We start from the raw sequence: 22,676 nt of genomic DNA on the forward strand, positions 1-22,676 counted from the left end.
CATTAAAATATGACAACGATAATTACAAAAATAGTAGCTAACATTTGTTGTGTCATACACTAGGCCACGGACTTTGCATGTGTGACAGATACTGGGGCAAGTATTTTACATGTATTAACTCAATCCTTGGCAACAACTCAAGGAAGTAAGTGCTATTATATTCTCATTTTCCAAATAAGAAACTGAGTCATGGATAGGTTAAGTAACTTGCCCAAGGTAACACAGCTTGGCAAAACTGGAATTCTAACCCAGATGGTCACATGCACGTTATCACTTCTATAGTCATTAACTTATCGTTTGCATTCTATTCTGAAGAAAATCTAGAAAGAGAAGTAATCTATGGGAGGAAAAAACCCTCTAAATCAATGGTTCCCAACCTTGTTTGTATACTGGAATCATCTGGAGAACTTAAAATTACTGACTGGATCCCACTTCAGGAGATTTTTATCTAATTAAGATAGGTGTGGTCTGGGTATTTTTTAAAATTCTCTAAGTTATTCTAACGTGTAGCTCAGGTTGTGAGCCACTGTCTTAAGTATCTGTTGGCTGTAGAATTGGTAATATCAATGGCAAAACCCAAAACTCTACATGCTTATCTGATTGCAGTAGGAGCAAGACTAGTAAGTACGTGTTTAAAGGTATAAGAGCGTTTATTTCCACAAAATATTCATTTGATTGATTTAATATGCTATGGCTTCATATCTTTTTTTTTTTTTTTTTGCATACAGATACAGCACATAATTATCTTAAACAAGAGACCAAAGGGAAAAATAAAAGTACAGAGCCGGATGAGCAGCTGACTATGAATTCTGTGGAAAGTATGCATCAGAAATCTGATGACTTAGTTGGTGAAACCACATATGAAGACACAGAACTGCCAGGGCAGAGATCAAGGAATTTTCAGGTCCTTGGTCCTTGTTCAGATGATGAGACAGCTTCCTGCACTACTGAAAAGTCCAAGTGAGTACTAGCGGAAAGTGAGAGTTGGGAGAACATTATCTTGGTTTTGAATTTCTTTTGGTGTGGGCTGAATTTGACATATCATTAACTTATTAGAATTTGAGGAACTTGCCAGAGTTTCCTACTGTTTCCATTACATTGCTATAATGAGTTTAGGTAGGTGAGTGAGAAGCACAAAGTGAGTTTGAATGAACTCTGTGAGATTTTATTAATTTCTCATTGACTATTATTTTCTGTGACCTTTCATTATGGATGTGCAAATTACTTCTAGATTGATATAAAAGTGATATTATTCATCAGTTTAAAAATTGGCATCCCCAGGACAAATTAAGTCAAAGATGTGTTTCAATTTTGGTTAGCACAAATTTTCTTTTTTAATTTGGATGCTTTTAGAAGGACCTGGTGCTCTTTCGTTTTCCTTGTTACTTTACATTCCGTAGCTTTTACCTGTTTACCTTACCTACCTATCCCACAAAGGGATTTGAGTTTGTGACACTTGGCACTTTTACCTATGGGATTAAGGTACTTTGATAATTAGTCATGTGCTTTGAAAATACCAAATATAAAAAATCTCAGTAAGTAGTTAATATAATTATATTTTCAGTTCAAAGTCATATTCTATAGAATGCCCTTAACAGAGTTTTGCATAAGAACTATTTTTATTTGCTTTCAAATTATTCAGCTCTTTATTCATCTATTTTTAATTAATATAAAAATCCTGAAGTATATATATATTAATATGTTCCCACCACTTTGCAGTTAGGTTTTTACTGAGCTGCAGATTGGAGTAAATTTTGTAGCATAGAGGCAGAGATGAAAGAAGAAGGCATAAACATTTTATCACCAGGTTGGAAAAATAAATAATAGAGCTTGGGCGAAGGCCAAGGTATGTAACATCTAGCGTAACTGCAACAGAAGATGTACATGGTAGGTAGAGCTGCACTGACTCTCCCAGGCCTTGCTGCCTTATTAATCTTAGTAACTTTGAGATTAACCTAGGCCTACAAATTTAATATGATGCCTTCAAAAAAAAAAAAAAAACCTCTTTTCCTTACCTTCCCTTATATTACTTGCTAACAAGATGATAAAAAATAAGATGGTACTGTTCTCAAATAGCATACAAAATGTCAAAAACAATTTTTGTTTTAATTTACCCTTGGGTGTTACAAGAATAGGTTTTCATTTTTAATGTTTGAATTTAATAAGGAAAATATTATAATCTGCCAAGCAAATTGAAAAAATCCTCATTATTGTTCCCATTTAAAAAAAAAAAAAGAAACATGTCTAGAGCCCAAACTATAAGTAGAAACGGAGTTAATATTCACAGCCCCTGAAACTGAATTCTTTTTTCAGTGTACTGAACTGGAGTCTCCCCATAGCGTCACTGAATGCTTCCCGTGAATATAGCTCTCTGTTTATAGATTAGTTGTCTCTTTGTGAAATTAATATATTTATTCTTTTTATCCATATCTTCTTAACTATACATAACAGGAGAAATTTAGAATTAGGTAACTTTACATATTTATTGTGAAAAATAAATTTCTCCCATTTGATGTATAAAATTTTTATATAGTAGAAATTGTATGTATATGTTGTTTAATAGTTTTCTCTATTTGTAGGACTATAGAACATAAAAATGATTTGGATTGTGAATGTATGATTCCTTGTCAAGTTATTTCAGACTTAAACAAAGAGAAAACAATAGCATCTCTTCTAAAAGAATTGGACATTCTCAGAGCAAGCAATAAAAAGGTAAAATATGGAAAGTCTGATAATTGTACAGTACATTTTTAGCTGTTGACCTGCTAAATTTGCTTTGTTGCCTATCATAACTCAGTTTTATCGTGTACTTTAAGCTACTGGGTCAGTATGAGTTGGAATCAACTCAATGGCAACAGCGTTTTTTTTTTTAAAGACTTAACGATAGCTTTATGTCACTGCCAGTTGGTCTGTCAGGGTATGGTTCAGTTGAAGGATTAGCTATGAAAAACAATTTGGTTTTCTGCCTTGCTGGCCTCTGATACCACTTCCTTCTTCATAAATCTATGGTGCCTTGGGTAGGCACCTCAAAAAAAAATTCATTCAAGTTTTACTTCAGAATTATGGGGAATAAAAAATATAATGCATTGGTCTCATGTTACCTTTTTAACTTTTTCTCTTTTTTATTAGTATCTGTGCCCTGTATTTCACCTCAATAATATATGTAATTAAACTTTAAGGTAGCAAGATGTGGCAATTATTGTCCTTTGCCTTATGTATTTTATTTCTTTTCATTTTGTCTAATCCAATTCAGGTTTGTTATATCATGTTTTATCTTCTTTTCTGGCTCTTTTTCTCCATACATTCCATTGAGCATAACTACCTTTCATGTTCATTTACTGTATTTTTTTTTTACCTCTTCAAATTTTTTTTCTGATTTTAATGTTCTAGTTATTTGGCTGAATCAAACTGAAGCATAATATTAGTAATGTTGAGCTGTCTGATAGAAAACAGCACAAATGAGTGAAGCCTAGAGAGGAATTAAAAAAAGTTGGAGGGATTCTGTGTGAGAGCATGAGATATTTTCTGTTCTTTCATTTAGTATTTATTTTTTATATGTATATTATGAGTCAGGTGCCAATCCCAATTAAAATAGGATATGATGGAATAGCATTCTCAAAGGAAGATTTGTATCAGATATTAAGATTATTATCTTAATTAACTTTGTTTCAAAATATTGGAATTACTAAGCAAAGATGTAAAGCTGTGCTGTGCGTTGTTTTATTAGGATAGTCTGTTCTAAGTCTCTTGCTTTAAAATAAAAGAATTGATGAGGTAGCTCTTTGTTGTAGTTATTTTTAATAACCTTGTTGTTCCTGTTAATTTCAGTCGCCCTCACACACAGAAAATCAATGCATATTAAAATGTTTTTACAATTTCTTTATCAATGCAATAATTTTTACTTTATAAAATATTTAGAACCTTAAAATACTTTTTTTTTTTTTTTTGAGTTATATACTTAGGTAGTAAGACATAACTGTTGAGGAAAGAACAGTTGTCCTTTGGAATTTGTTATACTTCTACTGGATATTTGTCAGATAAACATCTCTTTAATATGTCAATGTGTTTCAGCTTCAAGAAAAACTGACTAAAGAAGATAAGGAACAGAGAAAATTAAAGCTTAAGCTGGAACTCCAAGAGAGAGCAACAGAAGCTGAAATTGCTGCAAAGACTGCAGGTATAATAGATGAGTATTAACTTATGGCCTTAAGAATCATACACAAGGTTGTTAAATGATGTGGCTTACTGACTACTAGCTTGTTTGCCAAAGGAGGGGATGATCTTTCTCTCCTTTTTTTTTTGGCTGCTTGAAAAATAGGTGGCTTTAACATCCTGGTCCTGGTATTAGTAAGAGCTTTACCTGTATTCATACTGATTTGGGCATTAAATGCATTGTTAACACCATGTCAATCCAATCACAAAAAGGTTGTTTGTTTTGTTGGAAGGGCCTGAACAAACAAGGGGAAATAATGATTACCAGTGCCTCTACCTTTCAACTAGCAGTTCAAATACCACTTATTGTTTTAGCTCGTTCAGAGGAAATACTTCTCCTTTGTATGAAGACAGTCATATAGTCATTGCCAATGGAAACCTGCATTTGATTCAAAAATCTATTTTGTGCAATTAATAAATTTTTGTCTGATGATGTGGATGATGATAAAGATCATATTTTCCCTGAGAAGCTTAAATTGAAAGGTTGCCAAAGTTTATAAATGGCTGCCTTAATTATGTTTGGGGGTCTAGTTTTACTCATACGTCTTTACAAGGAGAAATTTTTTTAATGTATCTGAGATATGTTTCAGGTGTGATCAGATGATTCTGAGTAGTCTGTGTTCTCCGTATATATATAACTTTGACTCTCCTCCTCACATTGTTTTAGTGTGTTAAGGAAGTAGAAATTTCAAAGAATAAAATACTAGGATTCAGAGGCATTTTAGAGAGCACTTCTATTAACACATATCAACTGAAATGATTTTAAGAAACAATTATATTTTGTGATTAATCTGAGATTATAATCATGCTTTATAAACCCCTTAACCTGGTTGCATATATGAAAGAATTCTGATATTTTACATAGTGGTATGATTAAGAGGTATAGCCTAGGTACAGCCTATCTTCAAAATATTACTGTGGAAAATAGAACTAAACAGCATAATGAAAATATAACCAAAATAACCATAAATAAGTACTCCAGCTGAATACCAAATGTTTGCTTTTCTGTTAATATTAAACTACCATGATTTTTTCTCTTTTTTAGGGGGGAAGTAGAATTATATATTTTAAGGAAAACAGTATGTTGAAAATTAATAATTCAGGTGTAAATTTAGAACAACTTGAAAGTTTCTTGGCTTTTTATAGCCATATGTATATGCATGTATACTAATTGCTAGGATAGTATCACAAGAAACACATTTGTTTTGAGTTGTTTTCATAGTAATTTAACTTAGAGTGTTTTACAAAAGTAATTTAATAAAATTTGGTCCCTCATGATTTACAGAAAATTATAAATTAATATTTTTGCATAGTTCCTTTATCTTTTGGAGGGGAAACTCATTAATTGATAATATTTACTCTTTTCCTTAAACTTTTCTACAATATGGCTAAACATATTTTTCAAATATTGATTGACATATATTTAAGGGTTCTCTTTGACTAAACAATTTGAATCAGGCATACATAAAAGGGAAAATACCATAAGACTGATTATTTTATGATTCTTGTTATTAAAATATTTCTCATGAATGACAAAGTATTATCTTAGTAAATGTTAAGTGTTTGAAAGATGGTTTAGTATGTTTTTATAGTCTCCTCAACATATGTCTATAGTTTTTAAAGTAATGTACTAAAATATGAGATATTATAGGGAAATAGGAACCCAATGGTTTATATATAAGGATATTCATCTCAGTATTAGTTATAATAGCAATGCAAGTAATAATAATCTAACATATACCAACCCATTGCCATTGAGTCAATTCCTACTGATAGTGACCCTATAGAACAGAGTAGTACTGCCTTATAGGGCTTCAAGGGCCGTAAATCTTTATGGAAGCAGACTGCCACACCTTTGTCCTGTGGAGCAGCTGATAGGTTCAAACCACTGACCTTTCTGTTAGCAGCCAGTCACTTAACCACTGTGTCACCATGGTTAAATAAATTAGTATATGTAAGCTATGAGGTATCATGCAATAAGTAAAAAAGCATTTCTGAAGAATATTTGATGATATGAGAAAATATTCATGACTCAATTTAAGTGAAAGAAGTGGAGGAAAACTGTATTTATGATATAACTTTGTTTTAAGAAGAATGTATCTACATATATGTTTATAAAATGAGAAGCAAATTTTGATGGTCTTTAAGTGGAAGTATGAATGCCTTAGGAGTCCCTGGGTGGCACAAACAGTTGAGCACTTGAATAATAACTGAAGGGTTGGCAGTTCGAGCCCACCCAGTGGTGCTTCGGAAGAAAGCCCTGAATTTAAGTTTATAAATGGCTGCCTTAATTATGGAAAACTCTATGGAATGCAGTTCTACTCTGCATACATGGGGTCACCATGAGTTGAAATAAACTTGATAGCAGCTGGTTTGGATTTTTTTGGTTTCGTTAATCTCTTAAGAGTTTTCTAACCTTTCCAAAAAGGTTTTGTGCAATGAGCATGTATTCGATTTAGAAGTAGAAAAAGTAAACATTACTTTTAAAGATGCAATATAGGTTTTCTTTTAATTATTTGTTATCTTCGTATAAGGGAGCCAGGGTGGCACAAGGGTTAAGCACTTGGCTGCTAACCAAAAGATTGGTGGTTCAAATCTACCCAGCAGCTCTGCAGCAGAAAGAACTGGCAATTTACTTCATAAAGATTACAGCCAAGAAGTCCCTGTGGGGCAGCCTGTTCTGTCACATGGGATCGCTATGAGTTGGAATCAACTTGATGGCAGCCAACAACAACAGTAACAATGTTAATATAGGAGTCCCTGAGTAGTGCAAATGATTAAGCACTCAGCTGCTAACCAAAAGATTGGCAGTTTGAATCCACCCAGAGGAGCCTTGGAAGAAAGGCCTGGTGCTCTACTTCCAAAAGATCACAGCCATTAAAAGCTATCTGGAGTATGGTTCTACTCTGACATGTGTGGGGTTGCCGTGAGTCAAAATCAACTCGGTGGCCACTGGTTTTAACCTTCATGTAATTCCTTGATAGGTTTAAAACACAATGACCAAATAAATCAAAGTTTATGAAATCCGTAGGATGGCCGTGATCAAGTCTTGCCATTTTACCCATGCCATTTTTCTTGTCTTTCAAATACTCCTCTTATTCATATCATTATGTGTATTATGTAACTTGCATTATATATATATATATATATATATATATATATATATATATATATGCTAGTCCATTTTGATTTCCTACCTGATTGAATAAGAATCTGGTATAATCAAAGCCATATAAAACAGGAGGCACCCGATTCTGAGAGGGAATTTGAAGCAATGGAAAGACCAAAAGCCTTGGACTCAGATTGACCCAAGTTTAAATCACAGCTCTGACACTGTTATGGATTGAATTTTGTCCCCCAAAAATGTGTGTCAACTTGGCTAGGCCATGATTCCCAGTATTGTGTGATTGCTCACCATTTTGTCATCCGATGTGATTTTCCTGTGTGTTGTAAATCCTACGTCTATGATGTTAATGAGGAGGGATTAGCAGCAGTTATATTAATGAGGCAGGGCTCAATCTACAAGATTAGGTTCTGTTTTAAGTCAATCTCTTTTGAGATATAAAAGAGAGAAGTGAGCAGAGAGACCTGGAGACCTCAGGTACCACCAAGAAACAAGAGCCAGGAGAATAGCGTGTCCTTTGAACTCAAGGTCCCTGTGCAGAGAAGCTCTTTGGCCGGGGAAGATTGATGACAAGGACCTTCCAACAGAGAGACAGAGCCTCCCCCTGGACCTGGCACCTGAATTGGGACTTCTAGCCTCCTAGAGTGTCAGAGAATAAATTTCTCTTTTAAAGCCATCCACTTGTGGTATTTCTGTTTTAGCAGCTGTAGATAACTAAGGTAGATGCTAACATTGACTGTGTGCCTTTGGGCAAGTTAACGTCTCCAAGCCTATTTTCCTGCACATAAAATATAAATATTAATTTATAAAAATATTTTAAGGATGAGAGATACAATATACATTAAGTACCTAGTATATAAGTGGTACTCAGTAAGTTGTAGCAATATTTTTTATTATTCTTACTCTTATGAAATTCTTAAGTCTTTGATAAGATTTTTTTCACCAGATTTGTTTCACCAGAAACTATGAAAAGATTTTCATTCTGTTTATATTTTTGTTAAAAATTAATGATTTACTGTAATAGATTTTAAAAGGAAAATAAACTGAAAAATAAAGGATTTGATGATGAGGAAATTTCTCAGTGGTAATAATGCCTTTTACTAAAATATGAATCTGAAATGAAGGAAATGATATACAAAGGACTCTGGCTTTAATCAGTGTGTACCTATGATAACCTTCATATAAACTATTATTATTGTCTTTAAGCCTGTAACTTTACTTCCCTGATCTGATGGTTTTAAATAATGTTACTACTGTCATTGTAATCTTATTGGAAGTTTTGAATTCAGTTGCGTCCTCTATCATGTTAAAATCTCATATGGTTGGCCCTTTACCTTCTTCTCCTTATCTTACATCACCATCATTGTCATTATCATCATCACCATAGATAACCTTTATCAGCACTTAATATTTTATAGGAACTATGCTGGCACCTTTGGAAATCAATCAAGAATTATTTATTTAAAAAAAAAATTATTAGGGACTTGTTAATGTACTAGGAGCCCTGATGGTGCAGTGGGTAAGTGATATGACTGCTAACCAAAAGGGTGGCAGCTCGAATCCACCAGCTGCTCCTTGGAAACCCTATGGGGCAGTTCTACTCTGTCTATGGAGTTGCTATGGGTTGGAATCGACTCCACAGCAGAGGGTTTGGTTTTTTGGTTTTGGTTATATACTAGGCACTGAGATAGGCACTGAACATACATTAGCAAATAAGACATACTTGGGATTTCAAGCGTTTGACCACAATCACTTCTCAATCGTAATGCACTAGTGTAATACACTAAAACAAAAAACCAAACCTGCTGCCAGTGAGTCGATTCCAACTCATAGTGACCCTATAGGACAGAGTAGAACTGCCCTATAGGGTTTCCAAAGCTGTAATCTTTATGGAAACAAACTGCCACATCTTTCTCCTCCTCTGGGTTTGAACCGTCAACCTTTTGGTTAGCAGCCCAGCACTGCACTTAACCAGCACCACCAGAGTTCCTTGTATAACGTGCTAGGTAGCGATTAAAGCTCAGGCTTTGGATTGAGACCTTTGTTCTAATCTTTTCACCATTTATTGTGTGTAAACGACAGCCTCACTAAGCCTTAGTTAAAACCTACTCTATGGGTTGCCATGAGATAATGTTTTTGAAGTGCTTAACCTTTAGGAGGCACTCAGTAAATGGTAATTATGATTTTAAGATGTTGATGATGGTGTCACCATCTTGTTTTCTTAGACTTCTTGATTTAATAGAGAACATATTCAGTGTGTTACTAACAGTTGTTTAGTTATATAAATACTATCCTATAGTTGTTTAAGTAGAGCCCTGGTGGCGCAGTGGTTAAGAGTTCAGCCACTAACCAAAAGATTGGAAGTTTGAATCCACCAGCTGCTCGTTGGAAACTCTGTAGGACCCTACTGTGTCCTATAGGGTCCTATGAGTTGGTATCAACTCGACGGCAATGAATATCATTAATTAAAGGAGCTCTGGTGGTACAGTGGCTAAAGTGTTCAACTGTGAATTGAGAGGTCAACAGTTCAAAATCACTAGCAGCTCCACAGGAGAAAGATGTGGCTGTCTGCTTCTGTAAAGATGTACAGCTTTGAAAACCTTATGAGGTTGCTATGAGTTCGAATCAACTTGATGGCCGTGGGTATAGTTACTTATATTTAATTATGTTTCACAAAGAATTGATTTGTATGTCTTTTTAAAAAATTAGTTTATAAAACATCTTTATTATTTCATTTGATCCTGTTATTATTTTTCCTTGATTTTTGAAAGCTTAAAAATTTGGAAACTATTTCTTTGATCTTTACAGAGAGGAAATAAAGGAAAAAAAATAAGTTTTTTTTTTTTAGAAAAAGCCGAAATGCCTAGCTGACTCCCTGTCTCTTTACATTGGGAAAATATTATCTCTAAGTAGTTGTTTAGGACTTTTTACTGTGTTTTGACTCATTAAATCATACATGTGGGTAATAGTATGTGATAATTGTTAACATGTATGACCTGAAAATATTAGAGATATTTTAGAGAAGTGTGGCAGAAACATTGAATCTTTGTCCTTTAGGTGTGTATCTCTTCTCACCTAAACAAAGTGATCAAACCACAAACATTTCAAAATTTGTTTTAGTTAAATTGATTCTAAAAATGAGAGATAATGTTGTATGGCCTGATTGGTATCCATTAATTTACTCTTAGATCAGTGATTCTGTTATAACTTTTAAATATAACTTGTTCAATTAAACCTTTCATTTTTTCTAAACAACCTCAGTGGAAATTGTCTAGTGTTTAGGGTAATTCTCTTTAATTTTTATTATTCTATTGCATTTTCTGTGTACAGATGATGTTTAAATTTTACATGAGTATTTATTTAAATGGTTTTTCTGGTAAGTTATTTTTGTGACATTTAAATTATTTATGTTTCTTTAAAAGCCTTACTTTTCTATTTCTTAGAAGCTCACTTTGGAGTCTGCTTTATATGTTAGTTATTTTTCTTTCTTGCATGTCATCCATTAAAGATTAGCTGTGGAAGGTTGGAGCATGGAGAGATTATGAATGACAGTACAACTCCTGTAGAATAATAATCAGTTTTTGGTATTTAATGCTGTTTGACTTTTGCAGACACATTTCTTATTAACCTTTGGTACAAAGAGAAATCCAGGTTCCTGATATCTCATGGAGAAGATGAATTTGAGATCCTCTTCCAATTAAACTAAAATAAGGCCAATCTTGGGCTTTAGCCAAAAGAACTCCTTTAGTTCCTAAGTATTGTGTTTATAAATCTATCTTTCTGTCTATCTCTCATCTATCTAAACTATATTTTAACAATGTATAATCCAACATTTACATAATTAATTTGCCTAGTTTATTTTACTGATGATGTGAGCATTTAATCTGCCTTTTTTTTCCTCGTTAAACATATTTTTTTCTGTGTGCTCAAATTTGGGCTAATATTTTGTAAACAAAAACATTGCCGAGCCCTTTTTATTATAGAGGATGTTACTTTGATGGCGAAGGGAGGAGTTTAATTGTTGTTGTCCAAAAGATTAGGATATAAATTTTCGGGAATTTACAACTTAAATTTTTCTATTCAGGTTAAAATCTTAAATGTGTAGTAGCTATGTAATATACCATTTAAGCAACACTATTAAGACATGCCAAACAATTAGTGTGAAGAAAATCATCATTGTATAGTAGAAAATATTTACATTGTACTCTTGTAAAAAAAATGCACAGAGTATCTCAGATGGCATTAACTAATGATTAAGAAGAACAAAAGTCAGTTCTATGTAGCAGAAGAAAAAATAGCATTATACGCTTTTAAGAAATAATACACATAGGAGTCCCATTTTTCTGTATATATAGTGGGCATTAATAAAATGTGATAACCTTTAGTTTGATACCTGAAGACCTTAAATGCATTAAATTATAATGGAGCATTAACTACACAGGCATGCACACATTTTTTAATTGGGAAGGAAAAAAGATTTCAGGAATACGGCCTATAATTTCAGATAAGAACAAAAAGATCCCTGTCTGTGAAGTATAGCAGATAGAACATTGATTATATTACCATCTTTAGGTGGAGAGTCCTATGGATATGAAAAAAAAAAATGGATATGAGTCAGGATTAATTACAGTGAATTCCAGGTCAAATAATGCTTGAGGGTGAAATGTGGCCAATTCGTATCCTCCATAAAAAATTCCCCCCTGCCCCCCCCCACAGAGAAACTATTATGCATGATAACAGCCAACAATTAAAAATGTTTATTAGGAATGGTTTACCATGGACTGTAGCATGACATCAAGTATTTGAGAGCATGTTTTTTTTAATATAGTTATGGTAATTAAAACAGAAATAATAGAAAACTTTTCAGACAATGATTTTAAGACTTTTCCAAATATTCAATTGATTCCAAAGAGGAAATAATCTTGGAAAAAGTTTAGGTAGAGGTATTTTTCACAATATTTTCATACTGATACCTTTTAAATTTTAGTGCAGATATTCTGTGCAATAAATAAGTCAAATATTGTTACAATTATATTTCAAAAATATACAAGATAATTGATGTTTATTTTAATACTTTAGGGGATAAATAACTATATTACATTAAAAATTGTAGCTCTGATATCTATGTTAAATATCTGAATGTAAATATAGAGCAGAGTTTTAGGAAGCGTTATTAGTCTTAGAGTTACCTGTTCTAAAATATGTATAAAATAATTGAGAGTTTTATTTTCAAAAAGTTCTTTTGTTCCTCAGAAATTTAAACTTAGTATTTTGTATAATTTCCTAATTAATCTTCAACAGTTTCTCTAGTATTGGTGGGTATAAGTTAATAGCACCTTTACAGAGAAAAGTTTGACAGCATATATTAGGGCTTAAAAAGCTGACTTTTAATCTAGTAATATTTCTAGGAATTTTCCTAAGAAATTAACTGTATATACATACATATACACACATACACACACATACACACATAAAGTTCTGTATACAAAGATGTTCATTACAGTGTTATTTATATAGTGAACAGTTGAGAACAGTGTAAAATCTAAAATTAGAAGCATCTTGGTTGATTAAAATATGGCATATCAAAGTGATAAAATTCCATGCATTATTTTAGATTTTTTGAAGAATACTGAAGAATATGGGAATATAGTCTATGTATTTTAAAAACATGCAGAAAGTTACAAAACTATGTAAAGTATTCCTGTCTTCTCTAAATTTTTACAATGAGCCTTTATTTCTTTTAGTGAGGAAAGGTTATTATAAATTTTCATGTAAAGTAATAAATTCAAATCCAGTTTTAGAAAGAACGTAATAGTGTGATTTGTGAAAGAAATTCTGGAATAATAAGCTGAATCTGGCATTGTGATTCCAAAAAACAGAAGCATAAAATTACTTAGAGTAGATTTGGTTAGTTTTCTACTGGTATAGGGAGTTTACCACCTATGTTAAAATTTATCTTTTTTAATGACATTAAAAAAGAAAAAAAAGAACTAATGGTTGTGATTCTGGAATGTATATGTATGTGGTGATTTCATAAAACATTGATTACTATAATATTTGATGTTTTCAAAGAATCCATTTAACATCATCATAAATCCCCCCAAATGGTTAATCTTCATGTCAAGCAATAAATGTAGATATTCATAGAATCTGAGATTCTTTCTATATAGCAAAGGCCCGTCTTTTATAAAACTATTGCCTGTCTATGTTGCTTAGAATGTCTGAGCATTAATTGTATTCAGCGATTGATTTGATAAGTTTTAAATCTTAATGATTTTTTTCCTTTTTTTAATTCAACCTTTTCTATTTATGTAACTGTTTAAGGATGTTAACGGATTTCTCTTTCCTGAAAAATGTCTGTCCTCTAAATTATGTTATTTAGAGACTCATGATCTATCTAAACTAGCATGATTTCTAATATGCTGTCTCATTTCTAGTAATTTTGAAAGTAGTTTGAAAAGTGTAGAATCTGGATTTGTCAATAGACTCAGGTTCTACTAAGAAAATATGTACTCTGTCTTGACTCAATAAATTCATACTTAGTATGGTTCAGCTTCTTCATATTTACTCTTGCCCATATTAGAAAACAATTAGCTTACTAAACAAATTTGAGTATTTAGTGGAAAGTGGGGGTGATCCTCTCTGAAGCTTTCTCATTTGACTAAGAATTATAGGATATTTGATAACCATGTTTAAAAATGGAGATATCCAAATATTATTGTAAACACCCAATGATTTGTTTTACCTACAATATAAGTATTTTACTTGGTTGGCTTACATAGTAGCTAATAATATTTGTTAATGTAATTTAACTGCTGTGAACCTTTACTGAACAAATATTGAAATTTATTCAAGTCAAAGAAAGAGAATCTCTAATGACTTTTGTTAAAGCTTCTATTTAATAGTTAAGGAGAAAAGTTTGTATGACATACGAGATGCAATTAACAGCAGATTTTACATTTAATAAAAAGAAAGAAGCATGCGTATTTGCTTTATTCATTCCATCATAATTTGCATTAGAGCTGTGAGTGTTTAATGAGCAAATTCCAACTAAAATGCTATATTGATTTTCTAGTGAACTTTGTAATAGTTATCTACCTAGGAAAAGCTCAGTGTTTACAATTAAGTTTTCTATGCTTAAAATGTTTGAGAGTTGCATATTGACCCTTTAAAAGTACTAAATTCTAGAAAGGATCAGGTTTTTCATAACCAAAAAATTTTACACGTAACCAAATACGTGTTTATTTGTATTTGTAATACTTTGGTAATACCTTCATTTTGGAAAACTTTTCTCATTATTTCTAAAATATAGAGCTATATTATCCGTATTTTCTTCTGGCATTTTAAAGTTTAACCTTAGAATACTCAGACGGTAATCTCCTTTAAGTACACATGTACATCTTTGGATTTGAAATGGCACTAGGAGGGGAAAAAATGTTTTCTCTTGATCACACAGGACCAAATAAGCCCTCTGTGTAAATCATTTACCTTTAAATATAGAGATAACTGCTAATGTCCTTGCTATTGCTAATCTTACCTCTTTCATCAGGTTCTATTGTATATAAAGTAGAACACAGCTTATTTTAAACGTCACTTTTTAAAGATTTCATCACACTGTACAGAATTGATAGAAAGCTTATTGGCATTTAAAGTTTAGTGATTAGTATTTTAACCTTTGAATATACCAGCATAGTTTAGGGCAATATAATATGCATGTTAATCTATACTTTGACCAGTATTTATATTCATTTTGTCCATTCTATCTTGGAAGTATTTTATAATGTAAAAAATTTTAAACATCTTAGAATATCATGATATTGTGTATAAGTTATTGAATCATTATATTGTGCAGTACATATATACAATAGGTTCTGGAAAAGTTTTTTTTCCTTGTTTTTCTTAAAAATTTTTGCACATCAGTGAAAAATGCAAAAACAAAAAAAACTTTTTGAACAGGATCTTTTTTTTAAGACAAATGGCCCAAACTGATAAAAACCACATTTTTAATGTGGCTAGGAATAAAGTTGAGTTGTGAATTTATAGATTGAGGGTGGTGGAATAGAGCTAACATTTATTGAAATTCAGTTTTGTTTGGCCAAGGACTTTATATATATTATCTAATTTAATTTTCCCGAACAACCATATATACATCCTGTCCACCTGAACTGTGACTAAAATAATGTAAGAAATTAAAAAAATCGAGGCTGCCTAATTTTAGTATGTTAACACCTTGGATCTGGATCCAAGCCCATATTCTTGCCAGTACATCATGCTGCTTTCTCTAAGCTGTTGACAGTTCTTGCCAGGAGGAGATAGTATAGAAATAATAGGGACAAATAAAACTCATTATTGTATACTCATTCTGGGCAGAGGTTTCTTTCAAATCAGCATGATGAGTTGATTTATGGTAGCAGAATAATACAGCCGTAGACAACCAAATGAGAGTAATAACACTACAAAAAACAAAACAAAAAACTGCGAAAATTGTGATGAGAAATACTGGTACTTCCAAAGTATATGTTTATAACAAGAAACAATTTCTTTTTATTTATTTATTTTTCTTATAGTTTAGATGAAAGTTTACAGAATAAACTAGCTTCTCATTAAACAATTAGTACACATATTGTTTTATGGCATCGGTTTTTTCTGTGTTTTTGCTGTTGTGAACAATGCTGCAGTGAACACAGGTGTGCATATGTCTATTTGTGTGATGACTCTAATTTCTCTAGGATATATTCCTAGGAGTGGGATTGCTGGATCACATGGTATTTCTATATCGAGCTTTCTAAGGAAGAGCTATAATGTTTTCCGAAACGGTTGTATCATTTCACATTTCTACTAGCAGTGCGTAAGAGTTTCAGTCTCCCCGCAACCTCTCCAACAAGTTATTTTCTGTTTTTTTGGTTTTTAAAAATTTTTTTTTGTTGGATTTCCCCATAGATTTTAGAGGTTAGACCCTTGTTGGATTTGTAATAGCCAAAGTTTTTTATCCCACTCTCTAGGTTGTTGGGGTGAGATGGTATCTCATTTTAATTTTGATTTGCATTTCTTTAATTTTTTTTAATGGCTAGTGATTGCGAGCATTTCCTCATGTGTCCGTTAGCTGCTTGAGTGTCTTCTTTGGTGAAGTGCTTGTTCCTTTCCTTTACCCATTTTTTAATTGGATTAAAATTTTTTTTTGTTGGATTTTCCTGTAGATTTTAGAGGTTAGACCTTTGTTGTATTTGTAATAGCCAAAGTTTTTTTTCCCACTCTGTAGGTTGTTGGGGTGAGATGGTATCTCATTTTAATTTTGATTTTCATTTCTTTAATGGCTAGTGATTGCGAGCATTTCCTCATGTGTCCGTTAGCTGCTTGAGTGTCTTCTTTGGTGAAGTGCTTGTTCATTTCCTTTACCCATTTTTTAATTGGATTAAAATTTTTTTGTGTTGGATTTTCCTGTAGATTTTAGAGGTTAGACCTTTGTTGTATTTGTAATAGCCAAAGTTTTTTTTCCCACTCTGTAGGTTCTCTTTTTACTCTTTTGGTGAAGTCTTTTGATGAGAGTGTTTAATTTTTAGAAGATTCCAATTATCTAGCTTATCTTCTGGAGTTTGTGTTGTTAGTTATGATTTGTATTCTGTTAATGCCATGTATTAGGATGAAACAGTTCTTAATTAAGCTTATCTAAACTGCCAAAGCATTCAGTTTTATGCATATGGATATCCAGTTGTTCCAGTACAGTTTGTCATATGTTTTGTTTATCCATCCCCCAGTTGATAGAAATTTCAGTTGTTTCTAGTTTTGGTATTATGAAGAGTGCGGGCCCAAGATGACAGAGTAGTCAGATGCTTCCTGTGGTCCCTCTTACAACAAAGACCCGAAAAAACAAGTGAATCGATTATATACGACAGTCCAGGAGCTGTGAACATCAAAGGCAAAGTTGAGGAATCAGACTGAGTGGTGGGGGGAAGAGACAGTTCAGAAGCAGTGAGGAGTTGCCGGACCTGACCCAGCGGGAACTGGCACCCTGCACGCTGGGTTGGCTGGCATGTGTGGCTAGGTAAGCAGTAGCACTTGGGATGCATTTTCCACATCAGGACAGACTAGGTGGCGTAGAGTCTACTCAAGCTTCCAGAACGAGTGAGAAGTGACAGTCAACAAAAGATAAGTACATGCGTTTAACCTACTGTGTGGATCAAAAAACACCCCCTTTGGGAACTTCTCTCCCATTTACCTGCCCCCTCCCCTCTGTGCACTGGGTCCTGGGCTGGCTTCAGCAATTGCCATGTCCCCTGGGCCAGAAGTAGGACCTGTCGTGTGCCCTGAGCTGTTCTCCTGGCTTTGGAGAGGGGACAAATTAACAAACAGGAAAAAGAATCGGCTAGCTTCCCTAAGCCAGGAACTCAGGGCAGATACGGCCCCGTTGCCTAGGCATAGGTGTAAGGGTTCCATGGACTTGGAATGCCTTTCACCCCTGCATAGACCTGTGTGGGCCCATTTTAACAGCATAAGCCCTCATTACCACAATATAACAGGGTATATACCTGAAGCCTATTTTCAATTGTTTCAGCTATAAGGTAGAGTGGCAGATTTGTGATATTTGATACTACTTTGCCCATTAAGCGGGGCCCTCACCTACCCACATCACAGGTAGGCTTCACCCACACCATGTAGCCACCTGTGAAATGGGTTCAGGAATAAGTAGTACCTCCCAGTCCTTAAAGCCAACAGCACTGTGTGCCTGTAGTCTGGTTGCAAAACCCACCCACCTACGTGGTCTAGGGAACAGGGGAATGCTTTCCTTCCAGATGCTCAGAGGCAGCCGTCAGGCCCCTGCCTTGCTCAGTGCATGACCCCTATTGCATCCAGATACTTGTGCCTACTCCAGTCACCCCTGCTTGTCTAGAACTGTAGGTGAGAGCCTGCACCGTACACTTGGTGACTGACTACCTGGATACCTGAGCTCAATCCATACAAGAAGAGTAAACGGACTCCTGGGCTCATATACATAGTAACAGCACTGACCACGTGGTGACATGACGTGAGAACTTCAGTGGTACCAATAATCAAACCAGCTCACACGGCCAGTCTATTTGGGCATATCAAAACAAAACAAGAAGCTGGAACACAGTAAGCAAACGTAAAATAAATAAATAGAATAACTTATTGGTGGCTTGGAGACAACAGTCATGAGGCAGACCATGAGGCTTCAGCAAACACCCAAAACAAAGACTCGAGAAACCTTCCAGAGGAAGATAATTTCTTGGAATTAGTGGAGGTAGAATTCAAAATATTAATATATAGAGCTCTTCAAGAGATCAGAAAGGAAATCAGCCAAAATGCAGAACAAGCCAAGGACACACAGACAAAGCAATCGAGGAACTCAAGAAGGTTATACAAGAGCATAATGACAAATTTAATGGGCTGCAAGAATCTGTAGAGAGACAAACAGCAAACAGAAATCCAAAAGATGAACAATACAGACAATAGTCATAGGAGCAGAATTGAGGCAATGGAAGGCAGAATTAGTGAGATTGAAGACAAAGCACTTGACACCAACTTACTTGAGGAAAAATTAGATAAAAGAATTAAAAAAGAAGAAACCCTGAAAATTATGTGGGACTCTTATCAAAAGGAATAACCTACAAGTGATTGGAATACCAGAATGGGGAGGGGGTGATAACAGAAAACACAGACAGAATTGTTGAAGATGTGATGGCAGAAAATTTCCCTGATATCGTGAAAGATGAGACTATCTATTCAAGAAGTTCATCGAACCCCACACAAGGTAGATACCAAAAGAAAGTCACCAAGACATATTATAATCAAACTTACCAAAACCAAAGATAGGAGAGAGAAATTTAAGAGCAGCTAGGGATAAATGAAAAGCCATCTACAAAGGACAGTCAATAAGACTAAGCTCAGACTACTTAGCAGAAGCCATGCAGGCAAGAAGGCAATGGGGTGCCATATATAAAGCCTAGGGAACAGGGGAATGCTTGCCAGCCAAGAAGTATATATCCAGCAAAACTTAAATACTTAAGAATAAGTCTAACCAGAGACTTAAAAGACCTATACAAAGAAAACTACAAGACAGTACTGCAGGAAACCAAAGGAGACCTACATAAGTGGAAAAATATACCTTTCTCATGGATAGGAAGACTCAACATTGTGAAAACGTCAGTTCTACCCAAAGCAATCTACAGATACAATGCAATCCCATCCAAATTGCAATGACAGTTTTTAATGAGATGGAGAAACAAATCACCAACTTCATGTGGAAAGGGAAGAGGCCTCGGATAAGTAAAGCATTGCCGAAGAAGAACAAATTGGGATGCTTCATATTACCTGATTTAAGAATCTGTTATGTCAACATGGTAGTCAAAACAGCCTGGTGCTGGTACAACAACAGATACGTAGACCAACGGAACAGAATTGAGAATTTAGACTTAAATTCATCCACCTATGAGCAGGTGATATTTGACAAAGGCTGAAAGTCCATTAAATGGGGAAAAGACAGTCTCTTTAACAAATGGTGCTGGAATAACTGGATATCCATCTGCAAAAAAGTGAAACAAGACCCATACCTCACACCATGTAGAAAAACTAACTCATAATGGATCAAAGACCTAAATATAAAATCTAAAACAATAAAGATTATGGAATTAAAAATAGGGACAACACTAGGAGCCCTAATACGTGGCATGAACAGATTACAAAACATTACTAACAATGTACAAACACCAGAAGAAAAACTAGATAACAGGGAGCTCCTAAAAATCAAACACGTATGCTCGTCCAAGGACTTCACCAGAAGAGTAAAAAGACAACCTACAGACTGGAAATAATTTTTGACCACTGCATATCCAGTCAGGGTCAAATCTCTAAAAACTACAAGATACTGCAAAATTTCAACCACAAAAAGACAAACAGCCCATTTAAAAAGTGGGCAAAGGATATGCACAGGCACTTCACCAAAGAAGACATTCAGGCAGCTAACAGATACATGAGGGAATGCTCACGATCATTAGCCATTAGAGAAATGCAGATCAAAACTACAATGAGATACCATCTCACCCCAACAACAACAAAAAAAGGCTAGCATCAATTCAAAAAAACATAAAATAATAAATGTTGGAGAGATTGTGGAGAAACTAGAACACCTATACACTGCTGGTGGGAATGTAAAATGGTACAACCACTTTGGAAATCTATTTGGTGCTTCCTTAAAAAGCTAGAAACAGAAGTAATACAGCAATCCCACTCCGTGGAGTGTATCCTGGAGAAAGGGTGTCTGTCACATGACTAGATATGTGGATAGCCATGTTCATGGCAGCACTGTTCACAGTGGTAAAGGGATGGAGACAACCTGAGTGCCCCTCAGTGGACGAATGGCTAAACAAATTATGGTATACTCACACAAAGGAATACTATGCAATGATAAAGAACAACGATGGATCTGCAAAGCATCTCATAGCGTGTTTGGGTCTGGAGGGCATTATGCTAAGTGAAATTGGTCAGTCGCAAAAGGACAAATATTGTATGAGACCACAATTATAAGAACTCAAGAAAAGATTTAAATACAGAAGAAAACATTTTTTGATGGTTATGAAGTTGGGGAGGGAGGTAGGGGGCTATTTACTAACTAGATGGTAGGCTAGGATTATCTTAGGTGAAGGGGAGGTCAACACACAGTACAGGGGAAGTCAGCACAACTGGAGTAACCCAAAAGCTAAGAAGTTTCCTGAATATGATCAAACACTTCGAGCAATAGGGTAGCAGGGGCAGAGGTCTGGGGACCACGGTTTCAGGAAACATCTAGGTCAATTGGCATAACAAAGTTTATTAAAATATTCTGCATCCCACTTTGGTGAGTGGTGTCTGGGGTCTTTAAAGCCAGTGAGCAGCCATCTAAGATGCATCAATTGGTCCCAACCCACCTGGAGCAAAGGAGAGTGAAGAACATCAAAGACACAAGGAAAATATGAGCCCAAGAGACAGAAAGGGCCACATAAACCAGATGCTTCATCAGCCTGAGACCAGAAGGACTAGATGGTGCCTGGCTACCACCAATGTCCGCCATGTCAGGGTACACAACAGAGAGTCCCTAACGGGGCAGGAGAAAAGTGGGGTGCAGAACTCAAATTATAGTAAAAAGACCAGACTTAATGGTCTGACTGAGACTGGAGGAACCCCGGAAAATATGAAGATATGGCCCCTGGACCCTCTGTTAACCCAGAACTAAAACCATTCCTGAAGCCCACTTTTGAGACAAAGATTAGACTGGACTGTAAGACCTAAATGATACTGGTGAGGGGTGTGATTCTTAGTTTAAGTAGATACATGAGACTAAATGGGCAACTCCTGTCCAGAGGCGAGATGAGAAGGCAGAAAGGGGCAGGAGCTGGTTGAATGGACACAGGAAATCTGGGGTGGAAAGGTGGAGTGTGCTGTCACATTATAGTGTCACATAGCAATGTGTGTATAAATTTTTGTATGAGCAATTAACTTGATCTGTAAACTTTCACTTAAAGCACAATTTAAAAAATTAAAATTTGCTAACAAAAGGGAAAAAAGGATACTATGAATATTCATGTTCAAGTCTTTGTATAGGCATGTTTTTCTTGGATAGATATGCGTATAATAACTAAATCATATGCTAGGTATATGGTTAACTTTTTAAGAATCTACTTAACTGTTTTCCATTGTGACTGTACCATATTACAGTCCCACCAGCAGGTTACATTTTGTACTCTGTTATGGAAAAAATGTACTTGATTTATTCTGTTTCTTTTCCACTATGTATAATTGAAGTAACTACAGTGGTAACTCTCTTAATTAACTTTGCATTAATATATGACAAATCTTATAGGAAACCGATGTTGTAGAAACCAAAAAACCTGTCAAACATTTTTCCTAAATTTAATTTGTGATGAAATGTTATTGCTCATGATTTGTCAGCAGAAATGAAATTCGGTTTAGTGATTTAGATATTTGAGTTCCTGTGCATCTAAAATAGAAGCATTATTTTAAAAGTTATGTAATATTTCAAGTATGCAAAGTGGAGGTTATACTTAAAAAATGGCGATTTCATGTAACATCAAAGCCCTTTCAGTACAGCAGTGCAGAAATCTAAAACATGTCACTTGTAAAGTATATAAATGGTGTGCCCTGCAGGTGTGCAGTGTAAAACCAGCATAGCTGTGCCTCTGTGTACTCTTCCCTGATCCCATTTCTTTTCCTCTCCTTGTCCTATCCCACTGACGTAGCTACTATCCTAAATTTGGCGTTTGTTGTTTCCGTGCATGTTTTTACTAATTGTGTCTACCCATAAGTAACATGTAGAAATTTTTTGCTT

The 22,676-nt window shown here is 34.5% G+C and overlaps 1 protein-coding gene across 1 annotated transcript in view; it reads left to right on the forward strand.

Annotated features, from left to right (window-relative positions):
• The window catches only part of MIPOL1 (mirror-image polydactyly 1), a 304,146-nt gene that overhangs the window by 86,101 nt on the left and 195,369 nt on the right, over window positions 1-22,676 (forward strand). The window contains exons 4-6 of the mRNA XM_010588600.3: window positions 729-960; window positions 2,580-2,712; window positions 4,072-4,177. Coding sequence (XP_010586902.1) covers window positions 729-960; window positions 2,580-2,712; window positions 4,072-4,177 — 471 coding nt within the window. The remainder of the gene's footprint in view (window positions 1-728; window positions 961-2,579; window positions 2,713-4,071; window positions 4,178-22,676) is intronic.

Source organism: Loxodonta africana, chromosome 10 (genome assembly GCF_030014295.1).
Source record: "Loxodonta africana isolate mLoxAfr1 chromosome 10, mLoxAfr1.hap2, whole genome shotgun sequence".
Classification (NCBI taxonomy): Eukaryota; Metazoa; Chordata; class Mammalia; order Proboscidea; family Elephantidae; genus Loxodonta; species Loxodonta africana.